The following is a 16,567-nucleotide window of genomic DNA, read 5'->3' on the forward strand; positions in this document are numbered from 1 at the left end:
GTTGGGGTGGTCTGATCCAGTGAGACTCCTCAGAGGAAGGAGGTTAGGGTCAGGCATGCTTTTGCAGAAGTTTTCCAAGTGGATTTAGAAATAAGTGATTGAGGGCAATTCAGGCGAAGGACACAGCAGATGCAAAGGCCAGATGACAGAGGCTAGAGGACATGGGGTTGGGGGCGGGACAGCAGGGGAGACAAAGCAGTGAAGACAGACACACATGGAAAGACCAGCAAATCCAGAGCAGGAAGGTATTTTGTTTGCTGTGCTAATGTCTGCACTTAATGTTGACAACACCTAACGATGAAATGTCTGTACAGCAAGACTTGCGTTCCCTTTCGATAAAAACCTACAAATGGATTACATCCATGCATTATAGAAAATGTACCTAAAAGTACAATACTATGTGTAGTATTTAAAATAGTGTATGATATGGAGTGGAAGGCACGGGAATCCGAGGGAGTGGTGATGGAGGAAGGGGACAGCTGCCTCTCCAGTTGTTATCAGCCAGATCAGTCCTGCCAATCCCTGAGATGGCAGATGCCACAGCCAGATCATCCTCCCGCCCAGGAAAATGAAAGAGGAAAAGGATAACGGACGGCTCAGTTTTGCTAACTCAGAACAACGGAGAACTGCCAGCATCTTCTCTAGAGAATGGTTCAGTGATTAATGATACTACATACATTCTTTTCATGCTAATCTATTTCATGTTGCAATTATATAGCAACTGAGAAAGAAACCATTCCCTAGGCAAGCACAAAGCAAGGTTTTCAAGAAATGAATGTGGTCACTTACAAGGCCACACCAACAAGTGATTGGCTCAGGTTTATATGCCAATCATGGCCTATTATTATAATCACAATTTTATTCTCAGTACTTACAATTCTACACCATACTTTAATTAGCCTACATTTTTTATTTCTCTAGTAGATGTGTTTGTCCATGAAATATTTTATCATGTTCCATTTTGTGATTAGGTCCCATAGGATGCTGTGATTCTAAGAAACTGAAATGTTATCTTCAGTGTTTGCTCTTTGCTTTCTTACATGGATTCTAGTTCTTTCACCAAATTATCTCTCTCTTTTATCTGTATTAGGAAAGGTTACAAGTGTTATGATCCTTGAGGTTGTGTTGTAACGTTTCACAGGCATGTGAAGTTTTCTTCACAGGATTATAACACAGCCTCTGTGTTAAAGTACAACAGTTTGAATAAGCACAGCAATCACACGTGCAATGGAACAAAAGAGCCTAATTGAGCAGCTTTATAACCTTGCACAGAATTCCCTCACTACCACTTTAGATAGAATTGCTTTTATTTTAGCAATGTTCTTTTAATTAAGTCCCAAACATCTGAAACATGGCAAATGCAAATATGTATTATAAATCCTTAATTATAGGGATCGCTAAGCATCCATGCAACTTTTTGCCTTGGAGGTAGATTCCTTTTGTTTAAAGTTGGCCAAAATTCAGAGACAGAAGTGAACAATGTGGAAAACATTAAACTTTGTTTGAAATGCCCTTCTCTTGTCGCCAGGGTCCTTCCACCACACTGTCTCCTGGAGGTAAATCAGCCTTCAACTTATTGAGTGATTTTAAAGCCAAGATCTCTCCTGTCATTTTCTGCTTCCATTGCCATGTTCAGGGACACCAGCACCCTGACAATTTAAGAGAAATCGAGTTAGGTGTTAGGGACACTGAGGTTTTTGTCAGGCCCTAGAAAATAAAGCCCTTTGGGACCAAAAAGGGCAACACTGTCCCTCTGTTGAGGATAAGTTTAAACTGGATCCCAAAAGGCCTCTTGCTATTTTTTAAGCCCGCGTACTGTTTTAAAACCACACAGATTACTCTGGTATGCTGACAAATATGCAACAACTGTGTCCTACAGCCACCACTACTCAATTCAAGATACGCCCCCTGGGGGCAATGTCTTCGGTTTCTTCACCAGTGGGGGGCCGCTCCCCAATTCCCACCCACTGCACCTCCCGACACAAGCGTGCCCTGCGGAGCGTGCACACTCACAGGGGCAATTTCATCTCAGCGGCTCATTCTCCTTACAGAACACTTTCAATTTAGTTCCTCCTTCTTGGTTATTTCCTGACCAACATATTTGAAAGGACAAACATGTTAATAACTTCTAAAACTAAAGACAAGTCTTGAAGATCTAAAGATATATTCAATTTTTAGAGCAAAGCTATTAGCCAAGAGGGAATTTTAATTTTCTCAAGTTTTTCAAGAAATCTCACCATTGGGTCTGGGATAGTAACGGTAATTGGTTTATATTGGTGAGAGAATGTGGGGCTCTCAGCTGTGGGTCACAGGTTCAAGTGTCTGTTCAATGTCATCCAGGCGTCTACCAACTCCAGGGCTTGGGCCCAATACCCCTCGCTTAAAGGACATTTCAAAATATTTCTGAATACGTTATAACTGCAGAGTAAGCCAAGTAACAAAAGTACAGGTTATAGTTTGTCTTAAATGATACAATAAATGTAATTTAGGAAGGCAGGAAAGTTTATGTATTTACATGCTCTCTCTAAACTAACACCTGCCCATGACGTCACTTGTGATTATCATAATTGCTGATGGGGAAAAAAAGTGGTTACAGAAACAAATATGTCTTTTACAATTTAGAAGTACATAATATCTTATTCTAGAGCACTGCTAAGTAATGAAGAAGTACTTAATTTTCAAAAAAAAAAGTAATTAGAGCTTTAGGCCAACTGATATATTTCATACCATTTTTTCTATTGTGATCTAAATACCTTAGAGGTAAATTTCATCACTTCTCTATTAAATACTTACAGCATTAAAATTTTTATAGTTACTAATTTTAAACTACTTAAGATGTCAAATGTTTCCAGGCTTCACTCACTTTTCCAATTATTACATTGGAATGACTCATTAACTGTAACATAAACAGGCTCATTTTTACCTCCTGTTATGCTATTTCTCTAGTTTTATTACCAGAGCACCACTTTCCCATGAACCGTGATGAAAATTCATTGGGAGAAAAAAATTACACATGCTCTTCCTCTTCCAAACACCAATTTTCCCCAGGAGAACCGAAGCCATAATGACAATGTGTCATGCATTTTACATGCGCATTCTCTCCCATTACACGATGCCCAGTGTCAGGTACCATGCACGTGAATACCTTGGCAAAAGACATTTTGGAAAAAACTTTATCCTCCGAAAGTCAACTCGGAAACAAAAATACCCTCACTTGGGCAGTAATGTGTCAGATTTGGTCCTTACCAACACAGAGTCACCAGGACCCTGGAGTGATGTGCACTGAGAATGGTCTAAAAATCCTAGATTGTAAACCAGTAACAATAATTCTAGAAGTCAAACAAATACGTACGTACCTGAAGCACACTGCCAGACAATTACAGCCTTAGCACTCACTGAAAAATCTAAATGTTGAAATCTCAGACATGAAAGTTTCCTCCCCGAAAAAGAAGATAACCCTATGGTCAACGATATCTTTGTTATTTAGAAATGCAATTTATGGTAACAGAGTTATGAGTAAACTATATCATTTCTTAAGAAAATGTAAACCTTTAAAACTTATTTTTAAAAATCTCAAAGCCTTCAAATTACAATATTAACCCTCAGGGTAAATTATTTCTTTCAGTACACTCAGTTAATTGAGGCTTTTTGAGATTTTTTATAGTCTATTTTTACGAGTCTATTTTTATAAGTCTTTTTATGAGTCTATTTTTCCTTTAAGAAGGACTTTTCAGTGATAGTACCAAGGTTTATTAAGACTCCACATTTTTTTAGTTTGGGGCCTTTATTTCTCTTTTTTGAGATTTTTTTTAAGTGACCAAACTGATGTTAACATTTGATGCTACAATACAAGCCCTGTTTTTAAAGATGCGTTTGCTACTTCCGGTCAAGATGGAGGCGTAGGTGGAAACATTGTGCCTCCTTGCACAACCAAGTTTAAAGACAAAAAAGTTTTGGTAACAAAAACACAGCCAAAACACAGAAAATTGAACTGTACGGAAGTCCGACAACAACGAACCACTCAGCCAGACGGGTAAGAGAGGCAGAGTCTGCGGCTGGTGGAGTGGGGTTGGGCAGGAGAGATCAGGCGGACCAGAAGCGCAGGTGCGGTTGGCAGATCCCATGTGTGGGTGGCAACAGGCAGACCCAGTGAGGGCACAAGGAAGCTGGCTGACCATGGTCTCACATTCGAGCACAGATAAACCAAGCAAAGGAGTGAGCAGTGAGACAGACTGCTCAGGCTAGGGTCCCAGCAATGGGAATTACAGCCTAAAAGCACCAATTGGAAAGACTTTCAGGGTCAAGGTGCCAGGAGAAGCTCCCAGGCTCACAGAGAGTTTGTTGGAAAGACCCACAGGGTCCTGGAGGGTGCACAGACCCACACACCCGGGAGCCGGCACCAGGGAGGCTCGGTTTGCTTTCAGGAAGCAGCAGAGGGAACTGAAATCCCAAAGAGAGTAACAAATGCCATTGCCCCTCTCTGACCCTGCCCCCACACACAGCATCACAACCCAGCAACTGGGTCGCCCCACCCCAGTGAACACCTAACGCTCCGCCCCTCATAGGTAACAGGTGCAAACAGACCAAAACATTATGGCTCAAGAAGACCTCAAAGTCCCAGAACCAATAATTCTAAGCGATCAAGAAATAGCCAACCTTTCAGATGCACAATTCAAACCACTGGTGATCAGGACGCTCACGGAACTGGTTGACTTTAGTCACAAATTAGAGGAACAAATGAAGGCTAAACTAATTAAAATGAAGGGAAATGCACAGGAAACCAATAGTGATGGAAAGAAAACTGGGACTCAAGTCAAGTGAGTGGACCAGAAAAAAATGACCAAACAGAAAAAAATGAAGAAATAAGAATTCAAAAAAAAAATGAGGAAAGGCTTATGAACCTCCAGGACATCTTTAAATGTTCCAATATCTGAATTATAGGAGTACCAGAAGGGGAAGAGGAACAGCCATGAGTGGAAAACTTATTTGAACAAATAATAAAGGAGAACTTCCCCAATCTGGCAAAGGAAATAGACTTCCAGGAAATCCAGGAAGCTCAGAGATTCCCAAAGAAAGTAGACCCAAGGAGGAACACACCAATGCACATCATAATTACATTATCCAAGATTAAAATGAAGGAGAGAATCCTAGAAACAGCAAGAGATAAGGGGACAGTCACCTACAAAGGAGTTCCCATCAGACTATCAGCTAATTTCTCAAAAGACACCTTACAGGCAAGAAGGGGCTGGAAAGAGGTATTCCAAGTCATGAAAGGCAAGGACCTACATCCAAGATTGCTCTATCCAGCAAAGCTTTCATTTATAATGGAAGGAGAGATAAAGTGCTTCTCAGATAAGATCAAATTCAAGGAGTTCATCATCACCAAGCCCTTATTATATGAAATGTTAAAGGGACTTACCTAAGAAAAAGAAGATAAAAAAGATGAACAGTGAAAGGACAGCAAACTCATAGTTATTAACAACCACACCTAAAACAAAAGCAAACTAAGAGGACAGCTAGATCAGGAGTGGAACCATAGAAATGAAGATCACATGGAGGGTTAGCAACAGGGGAGTGGGAGAAGGAGGTGGGGGAGAAGGTACAGAAAATAAGTAGCATAGATGGTAGGTAGAAAATAGACAGGGGGAGGGTAAGAATAGTATGGGAAATATAGAAGCTAAAGAAATTGAGACACGTGGTCATAAACTAAAGGGGGGAATTGGTGGGGGAGGGGTGTGCAGGGTGGAGGGGAACGAAGGGGCAAAATAGGACAACTGTAATGGCATAATCAATAAAATATATTCTTTTAAAAAAAGATGCCTTTGTTGAAGAGTATGTTTGAAAGTTTCTAACTGAAATACCAATTACAGCAGCCACCCATATGCTCCATGAGAACTCACCCCCCCCACCACCACCAACACAGGCTGTTTCATGTCCCGAACACAGTTACTTCATGAAACGCCTCCTACTGGAAGCACGTGTTTTTTGATGGACTCACCCTTCCCTATCACTAGTTAACTTGGACAGGTGCGATGATTCTAGATAAATACTAAGCAAATATCAATGCCACAATTTCTGAAGGAATAAAAATAAAAGAAAAAAAGGCTTGGCAATCACTGAAACACCAGGCCACTGGAAAAAATTGATCCAAGCCCGCATTATCTGAGATTTCACCAGAAATATTCCCCTACCAATCTGAATATGTATACTTGGGATTTATGTAACAAGTTGGATAAATCCTTATTATTCTTCCCGCTGTTTTCAGGGCTAAGCCGCTCCAAAAATCCCTAATCACTGAGGAGATAAAAAAGATTTTTAGGAAGGACAGTGAAGGACTGCTTGGATAACCTCACTGGCAACACAAAAGTCATTAATTGACAATATCAAGACTCCAATATTGACCCATCCAAGATAAAAGGGATAAACATAGCATCGAAGTGTGAGAAACAGGCATTTGCAAAGCAAGACTGATACTCTATTATACAAATAAAATTAGAACCATGTAATGTGAACATTACTATCTCTTGTCCATTCAGAATGAACGGTCTGGAATCCACCACAATTCCTGCTGACAGTCAGAGTAAGTTGCATTTCAGTACACTCCATAAGACTGCCCGAGGCTGTCTTTGAGTTGGAAATCTGTCTTTTTTAAAAATATAAACCTGTACTGAATATGAGATGTTATAAACAATATTATTAGAAATAAATTATTTTAACATATGGCCATTTGAGGAAAAGACATGCTATAACGGATTTCAAGGAAGATATTTTGTAAATATTATATCCCACTATAGTTTTTAACTCAAACTTTTCAAAAACACTGTAGTAAAGAGTGTAATGTAAATAAAATGAGGCTGATCTTCAGTTCTTACATATGAAAAATAAATACAATTCCAAACAGACAAGACATTTTACATAAAAAATTAATTATTTTGGCATGAGTAGGTGAAAGGCACCTGCTTAATTACTATGAATTCTCAGTGGACAGTGCTTAAATGAAAATCCAGTTTCAAGTCACTCTGGAAAGCATGCCAAGCTCAGAATTCTCAGGAATCTACTATGAAAAAGTCAGGGGGACGAGCACACTCTCCCAGGAAGGCCATTTCCCTTCGACGACCAGAGTTTCCAGACACAAGTTTCTGACGAGCACACAGTGGAATACTTGATACTCACAAAAACACAAAATATCAACAGAATTCTTAGTCAGAACGTCTAAGATGCAATTACTTATAGAGTTTATTGAACTTCTTAGACTAATGGGATTACTTGAGATTGAAAGTGCCCTTTTAGCAGCCAAAACTGCTGAAACTTTACAAACAGTTATAAATAATTCATACTCACTGAAATAAGATTTCTGAACAATAAAGCCTGTGCGAGGAAGTTTTCGGAGAAGGTGCGAACTGGGGGGTTTCTTCTGATTTACAGTCCTGGCCACAGCAGTGATGACCTCCTGTTCCAGAACTCTGAAAGTACGCCTTTGTGGGCTAATAATTACAACCAAATTTTATCAGAGTATCCATGCTTCGTCATTATATTTGTGTATTACTTAAATCAAGTGTCAACAATTTTTCTACAAAGGACCAGTTAGTAAAAAATGGGCCCTGGCTGGAGTGGCTCAGTGGATTGAGTGCTGGCCTGAGAACTGAAGGATCACTGGTTCGATTCCCATTCAGAGTACCTGCCCGGGTTGAAGGCCAGGTGTCCAGTTGGGGGCATGTGAGAGGCAGCCAATAGATGTAGCTCTCATATACCAATGCTCCTGTCCCTCTCTTTCTCCCTTCTTGCTGCTCTCTCTAAAAGTAAATAAAATCTGTTCTTAAAAAAGAACATTATGTAGGTCCTTATATAACAAGAGAAAAATCAATTTTAAGAAAATTTTATTGAAAAACTTCAAAGTATAATAATAACTGAGTATGAATTTTTGCCATATAGGTCTACTAATGAGAAGAATGGATGAGTGAAATTTGAATTTTACATAATTATTTACAATAAAGACTTCTCCTTCTGGCTTTTTTCAAACATGTAAAATGTAAAAACCATTCTCTGCTCACAGGCTGTACAACACAGGCCGTGGGCCGGGTCCATCTAGGGGCCACACGTCACCAACCGTGGAGCTAAATATTACATTATCTTCATACAGCTAATGTTCTACTAATTTGTTTTCACTCGAGAGGTAAATTAATTCAGTCTTGATCTACAGATTGGCTCCCATTAAGGAATTGTATATGTGATACAAATTCCAAAATTAACTTAGAAGATGATAAGTGTTCATGACTTAGAGTAAGCGCTAGATACTGTGTGCAAGTCGTATATTTGACTCCATATCAGCTAGAAGCTGTGTTATTCCCACAGCGGCAGGCTGCTCCTATGAAAAGTGATTTAGGGCGTACGCTATGGGAAGTGGGAAGAATGCACCAAATTGAAGGACATCGGTAGTGCTGTTAGAAGAGTGAGTCAACATGCATGCCCCCTTATGTCTAATGGCCAGCTACTGAGGCATTGCATCATAGAGTTGAATTTTACCAGCAGTTCACTATTATAGTCATTTTTGCTATGGACAGGAATTTGGGGGAGAAGGAGGAAAGAAGCAACTCCCAAAAAGGATTACAAGGGTGAGTTTCATAATGTGAGAACCTGTCAGTTGCATTCAGGTTACATTACAGAGTCCCCAGGAGTAAGCCCTGGGCTCAAGCGATCACCTTTACCTGCTGCTGGTTTTAACATATCCTTTGGGCTTCTTTCAGGGTAAGTATCAGATACAGACTTTATTTTGTTTAGAGAAGCAAGAACACAGGGAGCAGCTACCTTCTAACTAAGTCATTCATAAACTACTTGGTGAGCAGTTAACATTCTCAGAGTAAGGCTCAGTACACCTGAGGCCATAGAACCTCTATCACGTAATCTGCAAGAGTAAAAAGGAAAGCAAAACTCTTCATGGCCTAACTACTTATACCTGTTCCTTTTTCTGGGATGAGTCAACCACACCCCCAACAACATTTTAAGGGTCAGAAAGAAAATGTGGGCTCATCAGAGTGATTATCAAATAAAGAGATGACTTCCTTCTCAGGGCATGTCTCTTAGCAGCAAGTGAAGACACCACACCAGTGCGACATCTCAAAGACCCAGCCCTTTACAGGAATCGGCTCTAAGTCTGCATGGAAGGGCGCCTTGCTGTAATAACCAACTCATCTTGGCCAAAACAAAGCGGAAAGGCCTGGGCTGGTTCGCTGCTTTCGTAATGTCGACAGACATAAAAAAAAATTCTTTGCCTGGTAGGCAAAGAATGTGGTACATACAACACAGTTTGTCTTTTGACAGATAAGCAGAAAGCAAAGACACCAAAAGTGTGTGGGCACGTGGGTCTGGTGGTTTACATGTGTACACACATACATATACATGAATATGCACAGGGTGGGGCAAAAGTAGGTTTACAGTTGTATGGAAAATAACACAATAATAAATATTACAAGAATAAATTCTGTTTTGTGTAGACCTACTTTTGCCTACCACTGTGTACACACATGAAAACATATGTGTGTACAGAATCCTTCTAATGTAGAGTTTCTCTGTTGATTAATTAGATCAACTAACCTCCAAACGCAGTGCCCCTGGTCCCTGGGCTGTGTCCACTGCACAGAGTCCTGTCCCGTGAGCGCTTGCCCACTGCAGCCTCAGGCTGCCTCAGTGGGTGACAGATTTGCTCCTGGTGAATCCAATATACATACGGGGAGAAGATCTTTTCACCCAAAACACTGACCTTTAATTTTCCTTATTTATATTCAGTTCTCCCTGCTTTTACATTGGAACTCGAGACTGATTCATGTTTTACTATAAAGTCTCGCCCAGAACAGCTGTTGGAGTCACTGTGCGACACTTTAAAGTGCTCGTACGGGTGATGGTCGCTGGTCTGTGCAAGGGACCCCCATCTGCTGGTGAACACACACACTCGTTCTTCCAGAAAGGACAGAGCACATGAAGTACCTTGGTACTGAATGGCCTTTGCTCCCTCCCTTCCAAAAAATAAAACTTACTAAGTATAGAAACTAAAATAACAACTGGGAATATTTTTTCTTTTATACGCATTGCTGCAAATCATACTACCAAAGTAACATTAACAAGAGATTACTAAATGCAACTTTAATGATCTGAAGTCACTTAACTGCATTTTTGACACTCTAAGAACTGTCCACTGAACATACGGCAACCAAGAACTCTCACTTTCTTATCGAAACACTCCTAGTAATTTGAAATTGTTCAGGTTCCTCAAGTTTATCAAATGCTTGGAAAGGCCTTAAAGTACTTCCTTGAACAAACCCAGATTGATAGAATACAGAGCCAGGACTGAAATTTCAAGCGTCAGAGGCAGACTCAGCTCGAGTTAAGCACCGATGAATACCTGCTCCCCTCAGACTTCAGCACCTTGTCTTTCCTGCACTACGAAGACACATTTCAAAAGAAAGCTACTCAATGTCGATCTGCCTTTTACCAGACTTCAAGAAAACAAACGAATGTAAACAACTAGTAGTCCAACCAATCCCATCAATATGTTTTAAACCTGAATACAGGTGTTGGGAAAGTCACGGCCGTGTCTAGGCCACACGTCAGCTCTGCTTCTCCTCAGGGAAGGAGGCTTCAAGGCATGTGCATTACATTGTAAGAGTGACCTCTAGTGCCTTCCTTTTTTGTTGAACTTCGGTAGTTGGAGGATGAATTATTTATGCCTTTTCTACAAAACTTTGTGTGTGTGTGTGTGTTGTGATTGTCTGGCTGACGCAGAGGGTGTCACGTGCTACCATTACAGCACCCCACGGTTTTCACTTGGTAAAAATATGCATGTTTTACTGACTCACAGGGTTCTTATTCACCCAAATTAACACTGACTCTGAAACACAGTGCAGCAGCCAAGTGAAGTTTTCTCCTTTCGGAATGACAGACACACCACGTCACTAAATGAGCCAACACTGAATGCAAACACAAAATCACAGTAGCCATGCAGTGTCCATGGATGTTTGGCTGCTACCAGTGAGGTCGGCGTTTATATGTTCTTCCCACATCAGAGCACTTCGATGTACTCAGGGATGTGCCACAGCAGATGCCTCACAGCTGGCTTATTTGTAACCCACCCCAACGGAAACCTGGTTACAGGGCAGCAACACAGATTCCTAAATAGGCCTCAGACCCCTTTCTTGAAAAGCAAATGAGCTTTTCCTTTAAAATCTGTGAAAGAGATCAAAAGTTGTATTTTCAGAGCTTGTTTATCATCCATGAAAGAGGGAAAAATTCTCCCATTTAGACATTTTAAGCCAAATATAACTTTTAAAACTTTTCTATCTCTAATAAAAAGTGGATATAGGGAGTTCTGCCGAATTAATTTGAATATTTAAAATCTTTATAAATCTTCCCTGAATCAATTAACTCAGACTCAGAATACTCAATCACAAATTTATAAAGTTAAAAATTCAATCACTAAAGAATAATATCTTTGATAAATCAGCAGAATGTTTTTCCTTCAGCAAAAGGTAGGAATCAAGTCCCCTCTTTCCGGCTTAAGTCTTGTTCTTTTAGCAGTGAGGGCACAATTCTTAACACTGAGGTTCACCTCCACCAATTCTGCTCCTGAATTCTGCAGTACATTTCAGTTATGAGCCTGGCATCATTTTAAATATGTAGCCAGCTATCAGTCTGCCAAATTGCCCACTTCAGAAATCTAAGCTAATGCAGCATAATGTAAAGGCTGCCAGTTGTTTTCTTATTAGACATATTTCAAAAAAAAATCAGTAATTCTAAAAAAGGAAGAAATGAAGACATTTGCAGGCTACTCCCTGGTTAAGATGCTAATGCTAATTCAATGTTTTACTAGAACTTGAGCTTTCTCAATGAATATCCAAAGACGGAAGGATAAGATTCTGCTCACAGACAAAAAGAGAAATGACACTTTGCATGTTTCGACCAGACCAAGAGAAAAGACAGGTGTAAACCCAGTCATATTTGCAAAAGCTTTAAATGATGCTTCATTTAGAGCCGTATTTCAGTTGCAGCAGTTTCAGCTGCAAATAATAATCATCAAAACAACAGAATTAAAGTTTTGCAGACAGCCCCCCTGCAAGTGTAAATCATTTGCTGTATACTTACAGGAATTCCCAGCTATGACCCTGCTCCAGTTTTGAGTAGATAACAGAAGTAGCATCTTGAGGACAGCTCCGGTGACAGACCCCATGTTCACATTTATTGGGCTCCCCCAAAATGTCTTGAGTAGCTCTCCGACCGCTCTAACCCTGTTCTCAGCCCCTCTCCCAGCTCTGTCTGCAGCACCTCTGGGTCTCTCAGCTTCACTCCCTCCTTCCCTCTTTTCTCCAATCCTTCTCTCTCTCTCTCTCTCTCTCTCTCTCTCTCTCTCTCTCTCTCTCTCTCTCTCTCTCTCACGCGCGTGCGAACACACACACCACAGCCCTGACTTCTCTCTAAAAAGCATACAGCATCTTTCCTAACAAGCATCCACACCGCCGAGGCCACGCCCACTCCTCGCAGCAGCGGTCCCACAAATTGACAGCAGCATCCCTCCTCCAAATTCACAGCAGCGCTCAGAGCTACACCCTGAGCTGCTGATGAAAGCTGGACCTGGAGGTCGGCCTGCTGCTCCCGGGCCTCCTCGGGGCTCCCTCCCCTCTCCTCCATTCTCCAATAATCCTTAACCCCTTTCTCCCCTCTAGAGATGTGGGTGGGGGAAGGGGTGAGGTGGCAGAGCCTCCCAATTTTCTGGAGGTCTTGCCTTTGGCAGAGCCAGTCAACTTATTGAGCTAATTGCTGAGTATCCAGGAGGGCATCCAGGTAAAATTGCATTATGTTTCAAAACAAAAGCATGAAAAAAGGCAGAAATAACTAGGCAGCATTGGTACATTGTAGCTAAAACTGTCCTCAGGGAAAATACTTGCTGTTGTTTCTGTTTATATAAAACTAACCTCTTTAGCGATGATGCCAAGATTTTATTATGAAAATTCCTCACATAAAAACAGACATTCCTGTTTGGCAGATATTTTAAATCATCTGGTAATAGTCTGCAAGAAATTAACATTTCTTATTTCAGTGCATCAGAAGTACAAATCCACAAATTAAATGCTATGGATACATTTATTCTGATTAATGCCTTATGTTCTGAATTCACAGTTGCATTCTACAATCAAATTATTTAATAACAATTCCCAAAAGGCCCAAAATGAAGAATGATGGGATACTGAAGAAAGGAAACCACACACACAAACACATATTCACGCCCGACCTAAACAATATATGGTTGTAATTCAAATGATCTAACGGAGAAAAGCTGAATTCAGAAGACCAAGGACCACAAAAAATTACTCTTCTAATGGCTGCTCCAGAGTTACTGCTATTTCTTGAATAGAATATTAAAATATTTAAATACAGGAGTTAACATCACATTATGGTAAGTGTATCACATGGTGTCAGCGGGGATAACTAATCTCTTTAAAATAAATGTCAAGATGTTTAACTGAAAATGGGCTAGATCTTATAAGAGTAGAAATACTAGAGTTCTCCAACACCTCTTGGTGATTACAAACGAGAGGAAACATAAGCCTTTAAGCAGCAGCAGCAGCAGCCTTGCTATGGAATGAATGAAATAAAGAGGAAAATGACAAAAGCATTCTCCTGTATAACCATAAGAGCTAAACTAATGTGTTTAGCTCTTCCCGACAAAGCAGAAGAGATAGTTTTGCTTTTCTGATTTTACAGATGAATAAACAGGGAAGGAGAGTTTAATGACTAGAGGAAGTCACAGAGTTAGTAGTGCCCACTCCGGTTTTACGGCTCCCACACTGAGACCTTCTCCCCAGGCCACAGCACACCCACTCCCGGACCCCCATCCACGGCACAGAAAACCCAAGGCCCTGGGGAAAACACCCGCATGGGAAAAAGGGGTCCTCCTCGCGCGTTTACTGTGCATCCCTAGGCCCATATCCTTGATTTGGTTACTTACAAACATAATATATTAATCGAAAACAGACATAAATTGCCCTGGCTGGTGTAGCTCAGTGGAATTGAGTGCGAGCCTTCAAACCAGAGTATCGCGGTTCGATTCCCAGTCTGGGCACATGCCTAGGTTGCAGGCCAGTTTCCAGTGGGGGACACACGAGAGGCAACCACACATTGATATTTCTTTCCCCCTCTCCTTCCCTTCCCCTCTCTCTGAAAATAAATAAATACAATATTTTTAAAAATAGACATAAATTGATGACTTCTATTAATTATTGAAAGGGATTACATTTTATTGAACACATACTATATACCACTTGCTATCTAATTAAATTATGGTAATCCTTGAGGGAAATGCCATTGTGCCTATTTAACAGACAAAGAACTAAACCTCAGTGAAGTCAGGCAGGTTGTCTGAAGTGCCACAGTGAGTAGAAGAGAGCTGGTTGGTATTTTGCTCTGCAAAGCTCTAAAACCATCACTTCAATTGACTCCACACTGACGGACAGGGTCTCAGGCTCTCTGCAAGGAAAAAAAGCTTTCCTCCTAGTAAACCATCATACTTAATTATTCCCATAAAACAAATTAAAGAGTCAGTACACATATCAAAAATGAAAAATAATTGAACCTTTCATGCCAATAACAACTTCTTTAGGACAAAGTGTAAATTATCACAGCAGCCATTCATAATGGGCTTTTCTGTATCAGTGGGCTATCGTGATGCAATGGGTTGGAGGCTGGCACTGAAAAGAAGACCTGAGCATTTCAGGCCATTGCAACATCTGTCCCTGCCCGATGGCCACAGAGGGCAGAGAGATGATGGACAGTGGGAAGCAATGGGAAGAGCCTGGACATTGTAAACAGAAGTCTAGATAGAAATTCAGCTCTCACCACAGTTCTGAGACATAGTTACTCTGGTCTTTGGTTTCCTTTCCTTAAGACAATAAGATAATAATAACTAAAAAGCCACTGTGATATAACGTATGACAATGCCCTCATGAGGGCCTAGCACTTAGTGGGTCCTCAACTGCTTACTCGCCTTAGATCTCTGCATTCTGCCTGAAGAGACTGGCGGTTTGAGCAGGCAGTGCTGGCATCAGGCAGCCCAGGTTCAACTTCTGCTCCAGTTCCACCGCCAACCAGCAGCATGCTCTCGGGCAAGCTGCTTATTATCCCACATTCTGAGTTTCCTCATCTGCACCAAGGATAAGTAGAATATCAACTTCATGGCTGAGTCAATGCCTGTAAACTGAAAGCCCCCAGAGTTACATGTTGGCTATTGCTATTGTAATCATTATATTATTTACAGCTCACTTTGCACAGATGAGAAATCTGATGAGCAGAAGAATTACATCTTGCCAGAACCACAGGACCCAGTGGTGGCAAAAAAGGGCTGCGCATTAAGACCTTCTTCCTTCCCACCAGACTGGTACTTAATGTCAAGGGGGGAGAAAAACACCAGTATGAATGGGGAAAAGCAGGAAAGTGTAGAGACCTAATTTTGTACATTACTGTACTGCTAATTCAGACACCAAGAATCACTTCTCCCTGTGTATGCATTCCTGATTATATTCTCCACCAATGAAGATAAAAACAACTGCTAGTGCTTAGGGCTTGGCATATACATATTATGGGCCAGACCACGTCTGAGAAATTGTTATAAATCAAATCGAAATGTTAGATTTTGTAAAATTAGGCTTTCGATGTTCTGTTGGCACAACCTGCCAAAGAACTGCACAACCCGCCACAGTGGCACAGAGCCTCCTGGACTGTAGCTTACATTGGAAAGGCCCATCAGGCCATAGTGGAAGGAAGTCACATCAAAAGACGAAAAAGAGATTAAAATGCAGCTCATTTATTAACGCAACAATTGCTTTATCTGATGCCTGAACCTCTGATCTGGTTTCTGGATTTCTTACAAGGCAATCAGTCAGTGTAACTTTGTTAAGCCTCCCGAAAAGGAGGGTATATGGGCTTCCCATTCCAGTCTTTTGCTAATGGTCAATACTCAAAACTGATTCCTTTTATAACTAAAATATATTTCAGATGCAATACTGTTATTTGTAAGAAATATACATTTGGTCTTTTCAGATGACCAAATGTATATTTCTCATATATACTTGGTCTTCCTCCCTCTGTGGCTCCTGGCTCCCTAAAACCCTGGGAATTTTCTGTTGTAAGATCCAGTTTCTTTTGTTATGTTATGTTAATGAGGTGATTTTTGGAAAGCCCTTCAGTAACCTATGGGAGGATAGGGTTGTTGTCAGGGGAACCAACAACTGGATTAGACTGTGGTAACTTTAAATCCTCCCCACCTCTTAATCCACTAAAGTGCCTCCTTCTACCCCCACCCAAACTCCAGAGAAGAGGGTCTGAAGATTGAGTCCCATTGCCAATGGCTGATGATTTTTACTCGGTCATAACTATGTACTCATACAGCCTCCAGAAAAACCCAAAAGGACTGAGTTGGGAGCACTCTCGGGTGGGTGAAGTCTTGAAGTGTTGGAAGCTTTGTGCCCTGTTGAGGTGGGAAAATCAGAACAGGGACCAAAGGTCTCCAGCCCTATCCTTCCCCTTT

The 16,567-nt window shown here is 40.9% G+C and overlaps 1 protein-coding gene across 5 annotated transcripts in view; it reads right to left on the bottom strand.

Annotated features, from left to right (window-relative positions):
- Positions 1-12,232, bottom strand: part of CNTNAP4 (contactin associated protein family member 4) — a 254,062-nt gene extending 241,830 nt beyond the window's left edge. For 4 of the 5 annotated variants that reach the window (XM_053666682.1, XM_053666683.1, XM_053666684.1 and 1 more), the window contains exon 1: positions 12,133-12,217. In XM_053666682.1, coding sequence (XP_053522657.1) covers positions 12,133-12,217 — 85 coding nt within the window. Of the gene's footprint in view, positions 1-12,132 lie in introns of all 5 variants that reach the window. The other variant, XM_053666681.1, reaches the window with a different exon arrangement.
- Between the last annotated feature and the right edge of the window lie 4,335 nt (positions 12,233-16,567).

This window comes from Artibeus jamaicensis, unplaced genomic scaffold (genome assembly GCF_021234435.1).
Source record: "Artibeus jamaicensis isolate MK-2021 breed Jamaican fruit bat unplaced genomic scaffold, CSHL_Jam_final contig_464, whole genome shotgun sequence".
Taxonomy (NCBI): Eukaryota; Metazoa; Chordata; class Mammalia; order Chiroptera; family Phyllostomidae; genus Artibeus; species Artibeus jamaicensis.